This window comes from Andrographis paniculata, unplaced genomic scaffold (genome assembly GCF_009805555.1).
Source record: "Andrographis paniculata isolate CXL003 unplaced genomic scaffold, ASM980555v1 Contig52END, whole genome shotgun sequence".
Lineage (NCBI taxonomy): Eukaryota > Viridiplantae > Streptophyta > Magnoliopsida > Lamiales > Acanthaceae > Andrographis > Andrographis paniculata.
The window spans coordinates 7,202,520-7,223,841 of NW_026137587.1; the positions used below are offsets into that span (position 1 = coordinate 7,202,520).

General features: G+C 36.7%; 7 protein-coding genes across 12 annotated transcripts; 3 read left to right on the forward strand and 4 right to left on the reverse strand.

Annotated features, from left to right (window-relative positions):
* The first annotated feature begins 1,170 nt into the window (after nt 1-1,170).
* Nucleotides 1,171-3,945, forward strand: LOC127254937 (cytochrome b561 and DOMON domain-containing protein At5g35735-like). 4 transcript variants are annotated; one of them, XR_007839532.1, is made up of 4 exons: nt 1,171-2,256; nt 2,327-2,844; nt 3,374-3,481; nt 3,679-3,788. XR_007839532.1 is itself a non-coding variant. In XM_051280290.1 (3 exons), the coding sequence occupies exons 1-3, from the start codon at nt 1,612-1,614 to the stop codon at nt 3,770-3,772; spliced, it is 1,257 nt and encodes a 418-aa protein (XP_051136247.1). In that variant the 5' UTR covers nt 1,171-1,611; the 3' UTR covers nt 3,773-3,945. The 4 variants fall into 4 exon arrangements, 3 of the variants coding, with proteins under 3 accessions (XP_051136247.1, XP_051136249.1, XP_051136248.1); XM_051280290.1 differs by lacking the exon at nt 3,374-3,481 and having other exon boundaries at nt 3,679-3,945; XM_051280292.1 differs by lacking the exons at nt 3,374-3,481; nt 3,679-3,788 and adding an exon at nt 3,257-3,368.
* Nucleotides 3,317-5,962, reverse strand: LOC127254939 (uncharacterized). Its single transcript, XM_051280295.1, has 4 exons — nt 5,123-5,962; nt 4,559-4,700; nt 3,944-4,479; nt 3,317-3,461 (listed from the first exon to the last, which is right to left on the reverse strand). The coding sequence occupies exons 3-4, from the start codon at nt 4,464-4,466 to the stop codon at nt 3,421-3,423; spliced, it is 564 nt and encodes a 187-aa protein (XP_051136252.1). The 5' UTR covers nt 4,467-4,479; nt 4,559-4,700; nt 5,123-5,962; the 3' UTR covers nt 3,317-3,420.
* A 134-nt stretch (nt 5,963-6,096) lies between these two features.
* Nucleotides 6,097-7,693, reverse strand: LOC127254940 (uncharacterized). Of its 2 annotated transcripts, none has more exons than XM_051280296.1 (2): nt 7,528-7,693; nt 6,097-6,526 (listed from the first exon to the last, which is right to left on the reverse strand). In XM_051280296.1, exon 2 carries the CDS (start codon nt 6,518-6,520, stop codon nt 6,311-6,313), a length of 210 nt encoding a protein of 69 aa, XP_051136253.1. In that variant the 5' UTR covers nt 6,521-6,526; nt 7,528-7,693; the 3' UTR covers nt 6,097-6,310. The 2 variants fall into 2 exon arrangements, with proteins under 2 accessions (XP_051136253.1, XP_051136254.1); XM_051280297.1 differs by having other exon boundaries at nt 7,395-7,530.
* A 247-nt stretch (nt 7,694-7,940) lies between these two features.
* LOC127254938 (uncharacterized) lies at nt 7,941-10,390 on the forward strand. 2 transcript variants are annotated; one of them, XM_051280293.1, is made up of 4 exons: nt 7,941-8,064; nt 9,271-9,690; nt 9,793-9,979; nt 10,047-10,390. In XM_051280293.1, exons 2-4 carry the CDS (start codon nt 9,280-9,282, stop codon nt 10,178-10,180), a joined length of 732 nt encoding a protein of 243 aa, XP_051136250.1. In that variant the 5' UTR covers nt 7,941-8,064; nt 9,271-9,279; the 3' UTR covers nt 10,181-10,390. The 2 variants fall into 2 exon arrangements, with proteins under 2 accessions (XP_051136250.1, XP_051136251.1); XM_051280294.1 differs by having other exon boundaries at nt 9,793-9,959.
* A 1,492-nt stretch (nt 10,391-11,882) lies between these two features.
* On the reverse strand, nt 11,883-14,342 carry LOC127254060 (GDP-L-galactose phosphorylase 1). The gene is made up of 6 exons (XM_051278932.1): nt 13,667-14,342; nt 13,458-13,573; nt 13,319-13,378; nt 13,002-13,244; nt 12,474-12,908; nt 11,883-12,384 (listed from the first exon to the last, which is right to left on the reverse strand). The coding sequence occupies exons 1-6, from the start codon at nt 13,785-13,787 to the stop codon at nt 12,049-12,051; spliced, it is 1,311 nt and encodes a 436-aa protein (XP_051134889.1). The 5' UTR covers nt 13,788-14,342; the 3' UTR covers nt 11,883-12,048.
* A 722-nt stretch (nt 14,343-15,064) lies between these two features.
* Nucleotides 15,065-17,159, forward strand: LOC127254061 (uncharacterized). The gene is made up of 3 exons (XM_051278934.1): nt 15,065-15,386; nt 15,495-15,638; nt 16,823-17,159. Exons 1-2 carry the CDS (start codon nt 15,195-15,197, stop codon nt 15,633-15,635), a joined length of 333 nt encoding a protein of 110 aa, XP_051134891.1. The 5' UTR covers nt 15,065-15,194; the 3' UTR covers nt 15,636-15,638; nt 16,823-17,159.
* A 763-nt stretch (nt 17,160-17,922) lies between these two features.
* LOC127254062 (small ubiquitin-related modifier 1-like) lies at nt 17,923-19,697 on the reverse strand. Its single transcript, XM_051278935.1, has 3 exons — nt 19,517-19,697; nt 18,360-18,509; nt 17,923-18,202 (listed from the first exon to the last, which is right to left on the reverse strand). Exons 1-3 carry the CDS (start codon nt 19,586-19,588, stop codon nt 18,131-18,133), a joined length of 294 nt encoding a protein of 97 aa, XP_051134892.1. The 5' UTR covers nt 19,589-19,697; the 3' UTR covers nt 17,923-18,130.
* Nucleotides 19,698-21,322: the final 1,625 nt, after the last annotated feature.

Consider the following 21,322-nt stretch of genomic DNA (forward strand, 5'->3'; position numbering starts at 1 on the left):
ATCTTCTTTGGGAACTCTTCCCACACTGATTCAAAGGTAATTTGTAGAGATGGTCATAAATTATCATGGTTCTAAAGACTGTTATACTGCAGTTCTAGGCTTAATAATCTGAATAAACAGGATTAATATTTGGAATGGGGTCCTCTACTAAGTACTTTTCTGGCACTGATTCGATGGAATTATGGAGATGCACAAGTGAAGACTGTTATGCTGCCTGCACTATTTGGCTTGATGATCTAATTTAACTGGATTCGCTTTATATCACATCTATTGAAGCGTAAGTGGGGTATTTAATTAAAATCTTTCTGAGCGGTTCCTCCTTTGGACTCTTGGCTTCTCTGTACAATGTTCTTGGAAATCTGATCCTCAAGACTGAAATAAATTTACCCATCTACCTTTCTTGCCGATGCTATTTCTGAAGTAGGGATTGTCTGTTCCCGCATTAATATTGTCTATTAAAGCTCTCCTTTCATATCTGGTGCGGTGTTACTTGATGCTTTCTTTCTGATAGTGGCTGCATCAATCTCTTTTTTGACTGCATATTGAAAGGTTTCTGTTGATGTGGCTACTGGAATTGTGTTTTTGATGATGTCGTATAACACTCTTTCAACGTCTACTTTTGATACTCTTGGTTTTCAGATGCTGCAGTATAAACACGCATGCATAGTAGAATCTTGAACTTGAAACGGTTTTTGCTACTTAAACTTGGGTCTGATCACTCGGTTGCACTACTTCTCTAGTCATTATATTGCTTGGGTCTCTTGCGCTTGTGTGTGTGTACATATATATATATATATATATTGCATTTCAAAATATGCGTTCTAATGTTGTCTCTGTCTGTTATATTCCCCTTGTACCCAACATTCGGTGTCAAACCAGTTTGTAACTTGATCTATCTCTCTCTTTTAAACGTGGTGAACCTGTAGGGTTTTGTATTGTAGGATTAAAACACATAATATCTAACCAAACTTTTTACCTATTTCGTTAACAATAGTTGTCTCTCAATTTAATCATAGGTAGATACAATTGAATCAAAAGAATGAGTAATATTTGACGCGGGGTATAATTTATACTTACATCTCTCCTAAACAGCGATTGTCGTCTTTGGTGTGTTAAATTATAGCTAGTTAGGTTTAGGTCTAGGTCTGTAACTCTGCCTGTGCTGCGGTAGCACAGCCGGTCCCAAGCCCGGGTTAAGGAGGAGGGCAGACCATATAATATCATATATATATATCCACACATTATATTCAACTATAATGCTGTGTCCCTTCATGTGGTGGCAGTGGGTTGTTTCCATAAGAATATACTGTAAATTAAAAATCTTACCTATGAGCAAGCTTTAAAATATTTGATTCGAGTCAGCATGCAATTGTCGTGTGGATGCAAAAATCACTTAAAAAGTAGAGTATTGATGTTGAAGTAAGTTGTGAGAGGCCGTCGTGTTTCATGGCAGCATTCATTCCTTCCTTGTTGCTTTCTCGATTTTTGTGTATGTACATATACATATACTCGCCTTCTGACACCAAGTTGCCGGTGCTACATAATAGTTATCTCCAAAGTGATTAAAGGTTGTGGAAGAACATATCCGTAACTTGTTCTTAGAGCCCAACCATGTTCAGATTTCCTGCATTCCTGTTGGCCATTGCTGTTTTCACTTCCTCTGCAAATGCTCATATGTGCAGTGAGGAATTCCAGTCGGCAATAGAGAAGTTCAATCTCACCGGAACCTTCTGCCGGAGGAAAATCCTCGGCGCACAAACGGGGTGGCGCTTCAATGCCAAGACGCGACAGCTCGATATGGCCTTCGGCGCGCGGCTCCCTTCAGAGGATCCCGGCTGGCTGGCCTGGGGGCTCAACTCCGCCGAGCCAAGGATGGTTGGCACTCAAGCTCTCATCGGCATCAAGCTGAGCAACGGCTCATTGCAGAAGCACGGCTATGCCATCTCCGAAGAAACCAAGCTCAGCTGCCGCCTCATCCCGGTAGCTGACGCAGGCCTCGGCCTTGGTGTCCGCAGTTTCGACTTCAAGTACATCGAGGAGATTGACTACTACGTCGTAATTGCCACCATGGTTCTCCCGCACAACTATGACCCTTCCAAGGCCAACGTCGTCTGGCAGATTGGATATGCCGCAGACAAGGACTCACCGCTGATGCACCCAAATTCGCTCAAACACTTGTCCACCGCCGAGACGGTCGATTTAACCACCGGTGAAGTCCTCACCCACTCGGCCCATCTCCGCCGCGCCCTCGTAACGGTAGGTAACATTTGCTATATCAAAGGATCATCTCACCTAAAAAATTTTATATTTTCTATTTATTCGTTAGGTGCATGGAACTCTGAACATTGTCGGGTGGGGAACCCTCCTTCCGATGGGCGTAATAATCTCGAGATACTTAAAAAGATACCCGAAAGAACTGAAACAATGGTTTAAGTTACACATTGGGTTCCAGATTTGCGGATTTGTGATCGGCGCGACAGGGTGGAGCGTCGGGATTTGGCTGGGGAACACCTCCAAGTACTACTCGTTCCCTTTGCATCGAACCCTGGGGATAATCATCTTCACATTCATGACGATACAGATTGTGGCGCTGTGGCTTCGGGCGAGGGAGGACGATCCATTCCGATCGTATTGGAACATGTACCATCACACTCTCGGGTATTCGCTGCTGGTGATGATTTGGGTGAACATATTCATAGGGATACGCATTGTCGAAAAGGTTCCGGCCTGGAAATGGGCGTGTGTCGGCGTTCTCGGAGCCGTCGGGACACTGCTGCTGCTGTTCGAAGCCTTTACGTGGATCAAGTTTCTTCTGGATCGTGCTGGTGTTCCTCCGCCTCGCAAGTAAGTCGCTATCGATCTAGAATTACTAATAATTGGTGATAATATATATAGAGAGGTGAATGGCGTAGTAGTTTGCTGGCTATTATATGGATGTCTATCTTAATTTGTTCATAATCTTGACTATTTGGGATTATTATTTGTTCATCTATTTTTAAATGGAATTTTTCTGTAGCTGAGAAATATGTATGATTTGTGTTATTTTTATAATTGTTAAGTGTCACTATATATATTTTTGTATTTGTAAATGTTTGTAAATCTAAACTAAAATGCGATGCATAAGCTTACCACACTGTTTGTGGTTTTTTATGACAAAATGTTTTTTGTTTTCGAATTAATTGCAGTTTAGTTAGTAATAAGATGTTTATTCTTCCTACAGAATAATCTCATGAATTTTGGTAATATTATTACCCAGCATGTAGCTGTAAGAACACGACAAGAAAAAGAATCTGCAAAAACTGGATAAGTCTATCACTAATATATATGATGACAATCGCAATGGTTTCCAGCTTTATTTAATTTGGTTGTTTAGAAATGGCGTGGCGTGACCCTCCAACAAACAAAAAGCAGTGTTGAAAATTACAGGTCTCTCAGATCAGCAGTGTTCTTTTTACCACCTACTGCAATTGGGAAGAAAAAGGTAGTGCTTTGCATCGTCACCTATTCGTGTGTATAAAGATATATATATATATAGAGAGAGAGAGTTTTGGTGTTTAATAAAATTATTAACACGGTGCTAACAATATTTTCAATAAATATTACAAAAATTTATATTGATATTCAAGATATTTAGAAAGAGTAGCCTAGTGTGTCTTACTAGTCGGGCCTGGTTTGCAGAATATTAGGTTCGATTGGGGGTTTACCCAGTGCGCACTTTCGAGTAATGGCTGCGGGTTTCCATGTCATCCAAAAAAAGAGGGTGGAGAACTAATCAAGTATGATAAACAACTACTGATCATACAACACCTCTCACATTATATCTATCTTTGTGTGTGTATGTAGCTAAGATGATCCATCCTGTAATCTTAGTAAACAGCATTTTGTTTACATATGTTGATTAATTATGATGCAACTTATAAACAAGTAAACTGAATATGAGTACCTCTAGGGGAAGCATGAAATGAGTGATCAGAGTTAGTTTTGTCGTCGTCCCTCTGCATTCTCAACTGCTTGTAGAAATTCCCAATGAACATCTCAGCCTTCTCAAACAATTCCAATTCCAATTCACCTTCTTCTAATATCACCACTCCCCCTTCTTGTTGTTCTCCGTTTTCGTCTTCTACACTCTCTTCTTCAACAAAGTCAATTGAAGAAGAAGAAGGCGATGGGGATTTCTTCATCTCATCAACTTCACCTGAGTTCTTCTTTGAATCATCAATGCTATCGTTGTTGAGTTTATTTGCGGCTGCTCCTACATTTACATCATCATCATCATCATCTTCATGATTCCTGTCATGGGCTGAGGCGGAGGACCGGAGGAGGCCAGCATCGGCACTTACAGCTATGATGAGGATGTTGACGATGAAGTAGAGGTAAGTGAGGCGATGGGGGGTGGAGACAAGAGGGGTTATCATCAGGAGAGCACCAACTGCAAGAAGCCCAACATTGCTCTTGTGGCCTTCCATCAGAAGAAGATAACTAAGGAGAGAGGGTATTAATATTATGCTGGTGAAAAGTTTATATATATATATATATGTAATGGGAGAGGGAGGGTTACCTTAGCTTTTGAATAGAGGGGGGCTTATTACATCAATCAAATGATGAAGTTGTTGCTCTTGTCTGGTTTAGATAAGAATTCAATTTAGGAAAAGAGAATCTTGGAAGCTCCAGGGACCTCCACTCCACACCAAGAATCTATCCTGTCATTAGCATAAACCAAGATCAGAGTGCACAGCAAAATTTCACCAAACTTATGTGATGTAATGTAATTAATGCATTTATAGAGAGAGAGAGATAAATACATACATGTAGCTTAATTTATCAGCAATGGTGGTTGAATCTCAACTGCTACTCTTGTAGACTATAGAATCTAAAAAGGTGGATCTGGATATATATCTATAGCTACTACATATATAGATATATATATTCATATGTATATATGTATGTATGTATGATGGGATAGTGCACCAAAATATTGGTGGGATGTTTATGAAGTTTTTGACTATGATGCAGTGCATGAATGCCCTATGGGATGGTATGTTATGGTATCATCAATCAATTCAAGAAAAGTAGAGTGAAGGGTCTAAGAAGACTTGTTAGAGCCAATTACTACTACCTTTACCTTTTCTTTGCTTACTTTTTTGCTCCATTGAAAATATCTTCAGAACCTTTTTTTTCCCCCAATTTGTTTTCTTTCTCTTGTTTGTTTGCTTGGGAATCCTTCTGCATTGTCATCACTAAACTATGGTTATCAAATCTGGAACAGAAATAGCAGCAACAACAATAACAATAATTGAAAATTCAATATCTTTATTGTTTTCTTCAAACCCATCCTGAAATTTCAAAAAAAATTTCATGGCCAAGATAACTGTAGTCTACTGTGGTATTACAGTTTGAAAGCCATCAAACAATATTTTTTTACAGATAGGTATATACAATAAGAACCAAATCAAATTGGCATACCAAAAGGAAAATCATTAATCAATCATACTATTTCGTACAAATGGAAGCATTTGATACTTTCAATCACATAAATATATTAACAGCTCCTTCCTAGCAATCAAGACAAGGTTATTGCAACAACATCACAGCTTCATTTCCAACTATCAGCTGAATTTAAGCAAGAGAGGTGGGGTACTTAACCTAGATAGATATCCGTTGCACACAGAGGAACTTCAAATGACGAGCCTGAAAATATATTTCGCAATGCAGGCAGCTGCTTCACACCAACCAGAAGCCTCAGCAGGTTCTTGGTGTTTGGCAGCTTTTCGATTTCCTTTCAGAAGACTATATGCAATAAGCAGCGTCCATCAAAGAAGTAAAAATATTTAACAGAAATTTCTCACCTGGAATGCTACCGTGCATCCCAGTAAAGCATCAATTGAAACCTGGACGCTAATGAGTGAGGAAATATTTAAATAAAGATATCCTCTCAACAAAAACAATTAGAGTTATGATCATTTCCATCATCTAGCAATAAAATAGATCAACAAACTTTCAGAGTGTGTAACCATAAAAGCAAGTTTAAGATGTCAGGAAGGGCACCCCACCCCATACTTCCACACTTAATGAGCTTCAAGCAGTGCCAGAATAGATAAACAGAATCGAAGATGATGTTATGCGAACAGCAGAAAACAACCAAAGAAAATGTTTGGTCAAATCCAATCTTTTAACAGATGTTTATACTAATTAGGAAAGCAACAAGCATTACTCAGTATTCGAAACTGCACAGTAACAAGACCAACCCACATCAAATGATAAGGATTATTCAGTAAGCATGAAACCAAGTGGTCTGCATTTGGCATCTAATTCATTTGTTTTCAGGTTCCTCTTCTTTCTTCTCTCCGTAGCGGCGCTTAAACTTGGCAATCTGCCCTATGCTTTGTGCCATTTGCCGCTTAGCCCGGAAGTGATACACTTTACCCACTTGATGAATCTTGGTCATCGTCACATTGAGCAGCCGCCCGCTTTGAGTCACATATGATATCCACTGCAACTGAGGGTGGATTCCCTTCTTCATAGTTCCCTAACACAATTATAATAGAACCATAAAAGATGACTAGTAGAATATCCATATAATATAAGCAAAGATACAAAGAAAAAGTCCAAAAATCTTCTATAAAATTTCTGGAGCATATAAAACAAGCATTCCAAAACATTCTCATTTGTAGAATTTAACACAGACAGAAGCTAATCCAAAAAAATAAAAAAGGAACACTAAAGGTATAATAGATACAGTATGTTCTAGTGCATTTCTTCTTTATGGTTTTAAACATCAAACTTAGCCATTTCTATCGTTAGAAGGGGTATACTAACAAAGTTAGAGCATCATGAAGAAAGTTAATAACAGACACATGCTCTACACAAAATCTCAGATGCACTTAGAATTGGAAAGACAGCCCATTTGCTTGCCAAAAGTTTATTACACTAAATTTAAATCATCTATCCTGTTTAAGTGTTTGACACCAATGTAATGAAAGACTGAATGATATTAACTAAAAAATAAATCTAGTATAGCAATAAATCCCATAGGATGATTAACAAATCCACATATGAATAAATAAACAACACAAGAATAGAGAAATCTAGATAAATTCCTACAAAAATTCGTTACAATACTATGTAAAATCTTAAAATGAACCAGAGCCTCAAATAAGGCTCGTTTAATTAAGTACATCAGAGCTACAATCTATTCATGTTTACAATATCTTTATCTCTCTCTCGAAGGACAACTCCACAGAATCAAAGAAGAACTCAAGGAGGTAAAATTCAGTTCATATTTCTAGATATTAAAAGCCACATCTCAAAATCCAGCCATCCTACCAACTACTGTGTTTTACCCAAGGATCAGCAATAAGGAGTCTGCATTCAGGGATGAGAGGAAAGTAGCTCACATTTACAAAATATAATCACCAGTGACTGAGCTAGACGGTAACCAATAACAGCAGCCGGATTAGCGCTAACCACCGGCATTGAAAAATTTTTAACAGAAAAACAATTCAAAATTAGCGCAAGAACTGAACTTACAAAGCCACAGACGAAACTGAAGAAGAAGAAAACGCTAAAACGACGACGACGACAAAAAAGTTGCCAGTACTGGATGACAACGTCGAAGAAGTAACGAGGAAACCAGAGAAAGAGAAGACGGCACAGAAGAAAAGGAAACGAAGAAACGTGATACGGATCTAGGTCTGGATATGGAATTGGATCCGAATTCGGATCCGACCCGGTAAGAAGGGTTTACTAGGGTGTTTGTTTGGGGGATTTATACGACGTAATATTTTAAACTTAAAAATTATTTTTAAATATAATATAAAAAATAAAAAATAAATGTTTTAATAATTTAATATTTAAAAAAAAATAAATGAGAAGAATAATTAAATTTAAAATCCAAAAAAAAAAAGATACATATAAAATAAAATAAAATATTCTAAAATATAACTACACAATAGCGTTTCAAATAAATACCATATGGCAAAAAAGGTTCATCACTTCACACCCTAACCATAAGCACTAGGGTTCCGACGGGTTTTCGAAACCGAAGAATCCATCAAAGAAGAAGAGGTCAGTCTGTGTTGCCTTTTTCTTTATCGCACAATCTGTATTTATGTTATGAAATTTGAAGCATTTAAAACCCCTTAATGTGCTCGATAAAATGGCAAGACGAAATTGATACACTACCTCGGAATTTAGGGTTGATGCGAAATGGTTACGTTTCTTTGATTATGAGATCCAATATGGAATGAGAAATGTGAATGTATAGATTAATGTCGGTCTATGTGTGTTGGTGTTATTTAAAAATCTGTGTTGTTGTTGATTGTGGGCATTCTTTGTTGTTTTGTGAGTTTTTAGCATGTTTGAGGGTGATTTGGGAAGCTAAGTCGATCTGAATTTGGTTGTGGCTGTTTTAATCTTAGTTCTACTTGAATCTTACGTCTTAGATTCAGGTTGTTTAGTTTGCAAAGTGCTGTGGGATTATATTCCGATGGATTACTAGCTGAATTCAGTTTTGTTTACTCACTTCATTTTTAGCGTAGGAATTGCTTGCAAATAAGCTCTACAATGGTCTCAAAGGAGGTTAACTTCATCATTGTATCTAAAAGCATAAAACCACTTAAATGTTGATAATCTAGCAATACAGAACTCAGAATATTCATTAAATTTTTAAATTTTAAATACAAACTATTAAAAAAAATGAAAACATCACTCTGCATAAACAAATTGTATTGCGAGTTCGATATTTGTAGCTTCTCTAATCTTAGTTATTCTCTATATTCAGTTTAGTTTTCTCACACGATCGAGGATTCTGAATTATACTTGCAAAATAATGCAAGCCTATTTTTCTGATTCTACGATCTGGTTTTTACTACATTTACATTGTAGTGTTTGGAGACTGTTGCGTTGTTGAAGATAGAAGTAGCAATTGATGAGTGTTGTTGGATGGGGGGAAATAAAATCAAACTAGAGAAAAGAAATTTTGGGTAGTTTTATTTTTCTAAGTAGTAAATAGATCGATTCATCTCATTGTATGAACTTCTGTAGGGAAATTCAATTTGTCTACACGTTTATTGCATATTAAATAGCTAACTTATTTAATCTATACTTGCTTGTATTAAGAGCATCACTTATTGAATGGCTTCTTAGAGTGCCAACGGGCACTGTAATTACAGATTGATCTCTATTCTCTTCATTTTCGTATCCCACAGTGGGTTTGATTGCCTTTGTCCGTAGCATAAAATTGAACTGCTGTAACTTGATATCTTCTAATAGGTTCCGGTAATGGCGGATGAAGTTGACAGCTGTGGAATTAGTGAGGTACATGACGTAGTTGATGTACACTCTCCAGTGACCTCAGTAGATTCGAGTACTAGTGTAGTACAAACCGATATAGATTCCAATGTTGAAGGACCACCTTTGCCAGATCTAGGTAGGCATGGTGTGATTGATTTAAAATGTCCAATTGGTGTTAAAGGAGTGAAGACTTGTAACAAGACTAATAGGCAAAGGCAACGGAGGATAAAGAAGCATGATGAGTTGCAAGCTTGTTTAAGTGAAACTGTTAATTCCGGTCTGGTGGCTATAGCTTCAGCGAATCATGAATCATGGACACTAACGGAGGCTTACTATCGGAGAAGAGAGTTAAGGCGTGATGAAGACTACAAATTCATGTTTCAAGGAGCAAGCGATGAGGTAATGTTGTTTTTTTTTTTTAATGTTACGAAATTATTGTTGTTAATTGTTACTATAATTTATCCTGACATTGTTACTTGATCTTGTTTAAACCGTTCTTAGCATGAAATAACAATGACTCGAGAAATTGAATCATTGCGTCAAGAGTTTAAGATCATTGGCCAGAGGTGGATAGCTGCGAAAGAAAAATTGAAACTGTTGGATCCTAATAATTTGGTGACCGAGTTTGACAAACTATGTTATGCAATGAGGAAGGAACATGTGGAAATGTATAAGCGCGCTTACAATAGTACGTATGAATATTTAATATTGTATTTTATACAAATCTATTATTTACTACTTTTGTACTTATGTAGGGATTAAAGAAACACTTGATGCGATTGACAAGGCAAGTTCAATCGACCCAGTGGAAGTTGATGCAAGTGTTAGGCAGAATGGAATTAAGAAATGTCTATTCAACGAACATGATGTTTCAGATGGTACTCCATAGGAATGGGTATCTCCTACACTCATGTCAATGTTAAATGGGATTTTATTAAATGCATGTGATTTTATAGATGTCTTTGTGTATTGCAATACAATGACGTTGTAATTGGTTTGCTTGTACTGGGCTGGGTGTTATTTCCTATGTTTATAAGCCGAGTTGGTGCTGTAATTGGATGATGTTAATTATGAAAATGCTACCTTTTTTATTAGGAGATGTTGTCTTATGATGCAGTTTTTATTACATTGTCGTGCGCAGATTTTTTCTTGAAAAGGTAGCATGTCTTATATAATGCAGTTTTTTTTTTTTTTTTAATGACTTGTCTTGTGCTTTATATTTTGTGTGTTTGGTCTAAATTTTTTCGATGTGTTCTTGATGATGCAAATGATTATTACCATCGGTGTGTCTACTTCTTGTCCTTGATCATGAATACTCATGTCTGTTGTTCTTGCTTTTGTTGCCGTAAAAAGCTACAATCAGCTGCACAAAATATGTTGGGTTGAACGGGCGAGTTTTAATCCCAACATGTTGGCTGATATTTGCATATGATGGCAATACATGTGATCCTTGTTTAAAGTTGTGTATAGGGGAAGGAATTATTTGATATGAATGACAGGAAAATTTTCTGGGATGTTCTATGGCGAAGACAAGGAGCAGCTATCGGTGAGTCACTTTTGATAGTGTTATCTAATAAAACCGACTTTAAGTACAGCAACAGGTCGGAGGATGCACACCACAAAAACAGTATGTGATGTTGATGCGGAAAGGGTATATTATTCTTAGCGGCCCTTCTTCGCTGTCTCTGCTGCCCAGTGATGGACGGCTACCATTCGTTGAGCGACAGGTCCTCCCTCGGATCAGAAGAGCCTCTGAAATTTTACATGTAAGGTTCTTTTCATGATTATTTGTTTGGCAGTATTAAAGATCCCCTTTGAGATTATTGTTCTGATATGCATGGATGGATCTTGTTTGGGGTCTGGGTTCTCATGTTGTGCAATATCTCCTGTTAGAAAATTTGAATTTAGTTAGACTTGGTGACAAGTACTAGCGATGAATATTTGCTTTGAATTCTTTATTACCATGCAATATTTTTTGTTTCATGTAAAATATTAGGATATTTTTTCTCATACAATATTACATCTAACTTACTTTTTGAAAAAAAAAAAAAAAAAATCCCAAATAAATTCCTAAGTAAACACGCCCAAATTTTGTTAATTATAATTTGTATATGTTAAGACTTAGTAAGATTTAGTTTAGATTGAGATTTTTTTTAGTTTTGAATTTTTTTATTATTTGATATTAGAACTTGTTTAGAAACAGGTTTTCTTTTTTCTTTTTTTTTGAAAATTATAAAAATTTAAGTATTTTATAGTATAACTTATTAGAACTCGTTTAGACAGAAATTTTTAAAATTTTGAAGTTATTTTTAAATAATAAAAAAAAATTATTAAATTTTGTCAAGTCAACGTGAGCCGAATTAATTTGCAATTTTGCATACATCCTTGAAGTTCAACATTTTATTGAACTTCTACAAGTCAGCATGAGCCAAATCTACTTTATTTTTTTTTCCCATTAAATTAAAGTAAATTGTAATGAATGAAATTAGGGTGCTGCTGAATTTTTAAAATTTAGCAGCACATTTATGCCTTAAAAGATACAAATTTTAATTATTGTAATTAAATGATATAATTAATATAATCCTATATAATAGTAGCAAACATAAAAACTCAGATAAAAGAGAACACAAATCCATTACAAACGGTGGAAGAAGCTGCGAGTAGCGATGTAACAACGCAAAACACTAAACAAAAGCATAACAGTCACAGGGCTTAAACAACTTAAAGCAAATCAGGACACGATTCATTCAGGCTGAGCTACACATTGACCATGGCCGTCGGCTGAGATCCTTTGAGCCCATCCCTGTCTTCCCGCGGCTGAGCAGCGGCATCCGCCTCCTCGACGGCGGCAACTACTTCCTCCTCGAAGGTGCAGCAAATTTTATCAAAAATAAGTTCCTTCACTTCTTGAAGCCTTTCCTCCGACAGCGAAACCTCCGCCAAGAGCCTCCACGCATTCTCCTCCGACGCCTCCTCGTAATCCTTCTTCCGTTTCAGCACCATATGTCCGCTTATCTCCCAAACCGCCGGATTCACCTGAGTGTCGAGAAGCTCAGAACTTACTTCCCCAAGCGCTTGTTTCTCCGCATAGCACTGTTCGATCACACCGAAAGTGATTAAAATGATCTTTAGATACCGAGCAAAGGGTAAACAAAATGCATAGGGTCATGAAATTGCGAGACCTGTGGGAATAGGAAGATTCTTTTCCCGGAATCGGAGATGAGGACGTTGTAGGGGATGTTGTTCTCCTGCAGACAAATGCAGGAGTCGGAGACGACGTTCGAGAGATCCTCGAGAGTAGTTCCACCTTCGTAGACGAGGCCCCGAACGGGATATTTGAGAATATCGGATATTTTGACGCCGCCACTCGTGGTGGTTATCTTCTTCGAAGGAGCCTTCTCGATCGGGAACGGCGCTGCTAAGTAGTAGGCCTGGAAGTGGAGGTGGTTTATGGTGGCGAATGCGCCCAAGCTATTGTACCCCACGCGGAAGTACGGATCCCCTGCTTCGGCAGCCATGTGCAGGGCGAGCAAGAAGCTCTCGCGGTCGATTCTTTGTGGCAGGTGCTCGAGAATCCGGGGGATTAGCAACACGTGCCCGTATTCTATTGGACTGACCTGCTCGATTGATCGGGCGCGCACACAAATGGTTGTTAGATCGCAGACGTCGTAATTTTATATAATGTGTGGTGAGGTATGTGAAGTTCTTACATTGATGGCGACCATGTTGGGCGAGGTTTCTGCCTTAATCAGGGCATTTGGGAAGAAGTGTGTTTTGGCAACGTCGTTCGCCCCGAATTGGAACAGCACTTCCTCTTGCCCGACTTTGGTAAAGTTGAACTTGCTCTCATCGAAGGGCTGCAGGACCTCATCGACACGAAACTCGGTTGGCCGCTTCTTGAGATGCCTCCCCTCGTTTAGCTGCGCGATGAATCCGTACTCCCCCGGAATCACCTAAAAATTATTTTTGAAGGTTATTATAGCTCGAATTTGAGTCTGACATAGTCTGGTTTTGCAGTAAGACAGACCTTAGTTTCGCAGGCTGTGACATCGTAGCGAAAAAGGCCTCTCTGCATTCGATCCTCCCACTGCAGAACGAACATCGGTTTTAGACGAGTGATTTGTGAATTGAACAAGTGTAATGGATTCATGGATTATAATTATTACCTCTCCGAGAAGAAGGGAATTTAAGAAATCAACGGGGGGATTTTTGGTGTCATCGTCGTCAACACATCCCTTAGTGTTTTTTGCTCTGTTAAAAGCATACAGAGGTAGCTTTGCCCCTAATTCAATTAACATTCGAGTCAAATTCCATAGATACAAAACCTAGAAATCGAATTGGTAAATAGTGAAGGAAGGTAGCAGCAATTGCGTACCTGGAAGGCAGCAGCTTCTGAGGCAATTGCGGCCGCAGCCGGCGCCGGCGCCTTCATCGGCGTCTTCCTTTTGGAAGTTGGAAACGACAGTCGGAACTCTCTTAATACTCAGAATCATCATGTTTAGTTTTCAATTCCTTTTTCTTCACCGAATACCGAATTCGAACTCTACAGGGTTATTACGTAAATAAAGCTTACACAGCGTAGGGGTGGGAGTGGGGGTGGGGATTAATAACCGCCGCCGGCGAGGAACAGCAGGTCGGAAGGGCTGCCGCCTTCGGAAGGCAAAGCTCCACGTCCGCCGTGCGGCGAAGGGTTGCTCAGCGTTACACAACCCTTGCGTCGGACTGCTCGGACATGTGCAACCGCCGCCGGCCGATTTACTCGTAATAGAGCCGTGATTGTCGTCAATTTTGCCTCCTACTCCTTGCTAGGGTTCCGATCACCTCCCGCTCGGCATAACATAGACGAACGCCTCTAAACCCTAAATTGGAAATTTCCAGATTTGGGGATTTGATTTGAGTGGTGAAAAACAAAGCACTACACTGGACTAAAATTATATATATATAAATATTTTATATAGAAATGAGATCGATCCGGTAGAGGCGAGAGACGGATCGAATCTTGAATCTGTCACAGGCAGCGTTCGGATTCTGCATGTAGACGCGATTGCGGTGCGCAGCTACTTAGTTATATATAGTGACTTGATCATTTGAACAACTTTACAGTGACCACGTCGTCGATTGGAAGCCACGAAAATGAGGAAATTTCTTAGCCGTGTGTCACAGAATATGCTTTTTTGTGCCCCCTTGGCCCTATCTCTTACACACAAAAACAAATACTTACTTCCTAATTCCTATTTTCTTACACCACATAATATTTTCATCTAATACTACATTTTTTTTAATGTGTCCCGTCCATTCAATTTGAGAATGGTGGGTGGGCTTGAATTGGAGTTTAGTGGTGAACTTTTTGAATATACCATCTCATATTAATAAAAATAATATAATTGTACTTTCGAAATATACACAGCATTTATCAATTGGCCGTCAAAATTAATTTATTATTATTTTTTTTGTTTTTATTAAATTTATACATAATAATCTACTTTTATTTTTATATTAAAATATTATAATTTTTAAATAATACTATGATAGTACTTTTGTATGAACTAATGGCTATAGTGCATTGTTAATAAATACGTGTTTAGGATATAGTAAAAATCATTACAATTGTGACATAATTGGTTAGTTTTGTGCAACTTTACTTGAGATTTCATCAATTTACGAAATAATCTTATCCCTTTATTTAATTTATTATACTAAGTTTTAGCCCATCCATGTGGGCCGGCCCGCATAAATCCTCAGTCGGCCCATTCTATAAAACGTGAAACCCTTGCACGCTCTCCGCGAATGCTTCGACTAGATACTTTCTCCATCGGTGCCGGCCGATTCCAAATCGGTTTTTGATAATTGAAAGATCAAATTGGTTGCAGGAAGAAGTTTAATCCGTTGGAGACTGGATTGGAATGAGTGCTTTCAACAAATTCAAAGCCAATGCTGCGGTTGCGTGGAGCCCTAATCTCTACATCACGCTGGTGAGAGGTATTCCGGGGACGAGGAGGCTACACCGCCGCACATTAGAAGCCTTGCGACTCGCCAAGTGCAACCGCACGGTCGTACACCGAAACACGCCTTCTCTCCTAGGAATGCTTCAGCAGGTTTTTTTTTTTTTTTTTTTCCGATTATTGGATTTTATTGATTGTGAGTCGAGATGCTTGGATTAAATGTCGTGTTTGTGTTCTTTTGGTCACCATTTGTAACTTTAGGTGAAAAGGCTGGTTGCAATTGAGACTGAAGAAATGTACAATGCTCGGAAGCAGAAAGAAGCTAATCACAGAGCGCTGCGCCCGCCGCTGGTCGTGAATCATGACCCAAACCTCCCGACTACTGAATCATCGAATCCTTGAATGGTTAGTTTTTGCTTGCGATTGAAATTAATATACATACATACATACACACACATTGTGTGTGTGTATGTATATTCTCAAAGTTGCAAAATATGTTTGATTGTGCACTTCTAAATCTTTGTTGAATGTTTGATGCGTATGCAAGTAGATCTAATCGAAAATTTTGATTTCTACACGTTTATGTCTTGGAAACTACTATCAGTTGATGAACAAATGCATTTGTCTTTTAGAACAGAAAGGATATTACTTGTTTTCAAAGTCCTGAAAATGTGCTTACCTTGAACTGTTTGCTTTGTTTCTTGCTTGTATTTGTACAAATGTGGTTTGATGGTGCTATTAACATATGTTGAGCATATATGCTCGTCTTTGGTGACCATATATAGTAGACTTAACAACCATGAGCCCTAAAAATGTCTGAAAGTGATAGTGCGCCTATAGAAGCACCATTTTGAAGAGCTTATTAAAGTGCTCTTGTTTATTGACTTTAAAAACTTTTCATTTAGGTATTTGATTCGAGAGTTTATGTTGCAGTTATTTGTTAGTATAAGTTTGTATGAAGTTAAAAATGATTGAAATTAACGTTGTTATTATTGTTGTTATTGTTTTAGAAAGTCTTTGCATCTTAAGATTTATAGAATCTTTGGGAGAGTTTTTAATCTCATGCTATTGCATGCAAATTACACACAAAATCGCCAGAGTCTAAGAATTTTAGTGTGCAAATTGATGGTTCACTCTATAAGTTGTACGAATTAAATGGGTTCGATTTCATGATTAATAACAATACAATGCTATGAAATAATTTATCCCTCAATTTTGTGCCCTCAAGTAAGCCTTTAATAAAATTATTGAACCTTAGCAGTAACCACGTTACTTGGTACCTGAATTATCAAGACCAATGCTCTCTACAATAGATCCAACCAATTTATGACTAAGCCCATACTCTACAGGCTCAACTTGAGATGAATTGAGTTATTGGGTCTGTATGATATCCGATAGATTTTGATGTTTTTTTTTTTAATAAAATAAAATTAAATAACAGAAAACCTACCAATTTGATTCATATTGAATATTTGGTCTGTTAATTTGTAATTCTCTGGAGTAATATGACTTACCAATTAATGATTCTATTGTACATAGCTCGATAGTGTTCCTCATCGCAAGGATAATTATGGTTGCTATTGCTGCAGAGATAAACTTGGGATATTGCTTCGTTCAAATGGCTAGAAGATAAACCCAAACAGGATGTTGGTCTGAAATAAAATGTCTGAAATGGAAATATGGCAAGAGAATTGAACAGGTTAAACAATCAGAGTTTTTATCATGTAAAATGCCATAGCAGTTGACGTTCTTAATCATGTATTTGGTATCTAAACATTAACTCGTGCAAAACTATGATAATTTGGCATTGTTTACTTGATTAACAGTACATTTCAAGTTCCCTGTGGAAGAAATTATGCTTGTATTGTGAGAACCCCTCTCTCTCCGTATTTGTATGTATATTTATACACGTGTTTTTTTTTTTTATGATCAGATTAGCTAAAGTAGATGTGTAATGCATGGAAGCCCTGGACATGGACATTATATGAAATTGCCAAACATGCCCAGGAGCCAAAAATGTGGATAATAATTCTGCAGGAAGCAAATTAAGATGCTTTTATGTGGGTCTAATGCAAGCCACTTGTCATGGCCCAAAATGAACCATCCTCAGCAAAAACTCATAATTTAATAAAAAATATATATATTGTTAACAAGTTAAATAACTATTTTTAAAAAACGCCTTATCATAATTACCTAAACAATTTAAAACATATGGACCATATGTCTAATTATCACCCAAGCAACGGAATTGTGACATGCATGAGTGGCAAGATTGTAACGTGTCAATATACTTAAGTAACAAAAAACACATGGATATGTTTTGTCACGATGATAATCAAACAAGCAAATTGAGTACACAGAATATTATTTTGCAATTTCCCCAGACATATAATATAATCATTAAAAATATTGAAAACCCACCCCCACAAAAATGCAGATTATGGCACGTGAGATGTCATATTAAAGTCCAATCTCACACACATCACGTGACACCCCATAAGCCTTGATACAAATTTACCTTGAAAGACAGACGAACAAACACAGGCATCACAGCACAGCTTAGACAGGCAGCACCAAAATACACAAGCAATAATTTGTTAGCTGAGCCAACGTAACAGTGGGCATCCCACGATAAAATGAAAGAGGGTATATGCAGGTAGGGGTTTAAAACAGAAAGAGAGAGAGAGTATAAACCACCACACAACATATTATCATGTCATAGAAAACCGATTCATGCTAAGTTTAGTTAGGCATCAAGAATACCAGTGTGCTAGAAAAGACTCTGTTGATACAAACACAAACAATACCACTGGAAGTCAATCAGGATAGGATAAGATGGGATAGGGTAGGATACCAACGACTCAATAAGGACATGACTAGGAGGATCTACATTCTTGCTAATAACGAGTCGCTACACCCCCAGTCTGGTGCAGCATTGCATCAATCTCGTCTCCTTCTTCCATCTCCAGCTGCAATACAAGAAAGATATTCTTAGTTGAAGGATCAATTGCCATTTAATATTATAAATGATGGTTATGACAAGCTACTAATTAGGATGGATTGATTTTTGAGGAGGAAATGATACATATAAATTTTAGTGAATGTGACTAGGCCAAGGGGAATAACCTCTTCTGGGGTCTGCTCCCCTCGGAGGCGACGACCATCAAACAGAAAGGCAATGGAGTTATAATCCACAGACTGTCGGTCACAGTAGGCATTCATGAGCTTCTTCAATTGTGTGCTTTTCTTGATCCTGAAATGCACTTCATTCCCATCCTGCAACAAGTGATCACATTAGATGCCTCCAAGCATATGCATTTAAGTGATCATCTCATTCAAACAGTAGGATTACAGTAATTGCATGTATAAAAGAATCTAACCAGAGAACCAACCAATGAACACACAAACATGCTTATCAGAATATAATCGAGACTGTACAATGAATGACTGCAGGAAATACCACTATGTGAGAACAATAGAACAGAACATATGATTAGTGACCAACAGTTAATCATCCCAGACGAGCAACACCATAATCACATTTAGCTTCAAACAGCCACATGCCCATGTTATGATGCCTTCTACACCATAAAACATAAATGAATTATAGCGCACAAACAACCAAGCGTCCATACTTTGTGTATCTTCCTAGATCATAACGCTTAAGTGAAAACTACAATATGTCATTCCAATATACACACAAACTCTTATAGTCATTCTAAATGTGACAACCACGCGTCCATACTTTGTATATCTTCCTAGATCATAACGCGTAAATGAAAATTACAATATGTCATTCCAATATACACACAAGCTCTTATAGTCATTCTAAATGTGACAAGAAGCAAAATTGACATGTTTTAACTTTTGAGATTAAATTGCTCAAAATGATAAACACCAATTTGTTAGTCGCTGAGCTTTAACCCCAAACTCAAAAACCGTACGACCCTGAATTGCAATAACAATCACCAACGCAGTTTCCAAAACAAAATCGCATCAGCGATCCTTTCAACATATAAAATGACCAAACATCAGCACGTAAAACGATCAGACACGCATAGTCATATGAAGCCAGAAATTAAACTTCGCTCTGAAGCAAAACCCTAGAAAAAACGTATCTACCAACTATTCGCCATTCCATGATTTCAGAGAAGAAGAAAACTGCAACAAACTCGCAGTATAAACCAACAAAAACCGCTCAATAGAAAACAAAAGCAACAATCGTAAGCGCTCAGGCAAAACAATTCGGAAAAACGCAAGTTAGGGCTTCAGAAACAACAAACCTGTCCTTTCACTTTCAGATTAATGTGTGCCGCCGCATCTGCCGGCTTCTTATCGTCCTCAACGCTCGACATTCTCGCTATAACCGCCGATTAAAATTTTTGACGCTTCGATTCAAAGTTTGTACTTGTTACTACGAAATGCCGCTGCAGCGCCCCCCAACGCCTTATATAGGCGTGGGTCAATAGCAGCGACGGCTGAGATTCTTATGGGCCTGTAATCTGACGGCAAAACGATTACCGAAGTGAAATCTTTTTATTTGAGTAGTATTAAACGTCGTCGTTTCCACTCTAATTCTGCGTAATACGTAAGCTATATATAAATATGATAATAATACTACAGTTCTATCTGTTTGCTCAGTTGGGCCCAATGAACTTGATGTTAAATAAATGTATAGGCCTAAATTCAGCCCATTTAATATAGCAGAATGCCTTTATCATATATATATTCCACGAAAATATTATAAAATAAAAAACTCTTTTTGTTTCATTTAAGTGGGTCATTTGAAATTTTATAATAAAATAAAAAAATAAAAATATTTTTTTATTAATAAAAGTATATAAAATGATTTTGATATTATTATTATTATTTTATTTACATATTGAATTCGCAACCATATGTTTACAATTTATTTAAAATTGAAATTATAGTTTTTTGTTAGCGTTAAAGAATATTTTATATTAATATACTATTATTTTTATTGTAATAAAAATAAATAATTTTAAATGTGACTATCAAAAATAGTATAAATAATCATTTTAATTAAAACCGATAAAATATATAGATAATATATATACATAATAATAATAACATGCAGCATATGATAAATTTCAACAATATATTTAGCACTCATCATATCTCACAAAAAAATAATATAATAATAATAAAAAAAAATCTAGAAATATAAACACTTGACAAATAAACTCAAACAATACATTTTTTTAAAAAATATATATACTAAATTATAGTAATCGGGAAATATTGTGTAAATCTGCTTCTTTTTTTTTTACCTTATATTCCTTTATGATATAAATTAAAAAATCTACAACTTAAGCAGGTTTTCTATAGAATATTAGCGGGATTAGAAGGTAACAATGTAATTTTATTTACATATATGTGTATATGTCATTCAACCATTAAAATCATTTCAAATGTTAGATCTCATATAGTCTATCATGTCTTATATAAAATGTTCTATTTTTTATTCGTTCTGCATAATTTATTTTTTATTTTTAAAAATTAATTATATTTTTTATTTCATAATTTATTATTTTAATATTAATGCATAATTATTTATCCTACTATACTTTTCATTAGAAAGTGGCGTAACAATTTATTCAATCCGGTCTTAAGAGTAAAAAATAAATTAAGGTTTGATATTTGAAATCTTATATGTATATATTGAGTCGAAAGTGTAGGGTCCAGCGGCTCAATGCCCTAAGAAACGTAAGGAACGACAATAAATGAGTTGTCAAACTTTTTAAGGGTGTGTTTGTTTGAGGGATTTGTTTGGATTTTTATTATTCATCTTTTTTTTTTTTCAAAAATATTAAATCAAACATCAATTTTTTATTTTTTATATTATATTAAAAATTAATTTTAAATTCAAAACATCACATCAACGTCTGTTTATATCACATCATACAACTATTCAAATTCAAAATTTTTACTATTCAAATCTCAATTTAAAATCCAAACCCTCAAACAAACACACCCTAAATAGATTAACGACACCTATCCTTATCCTCAAATTTGAATATATATTTACACAATATTTTAATACTTACCAATTTGTTAAGGGACATATA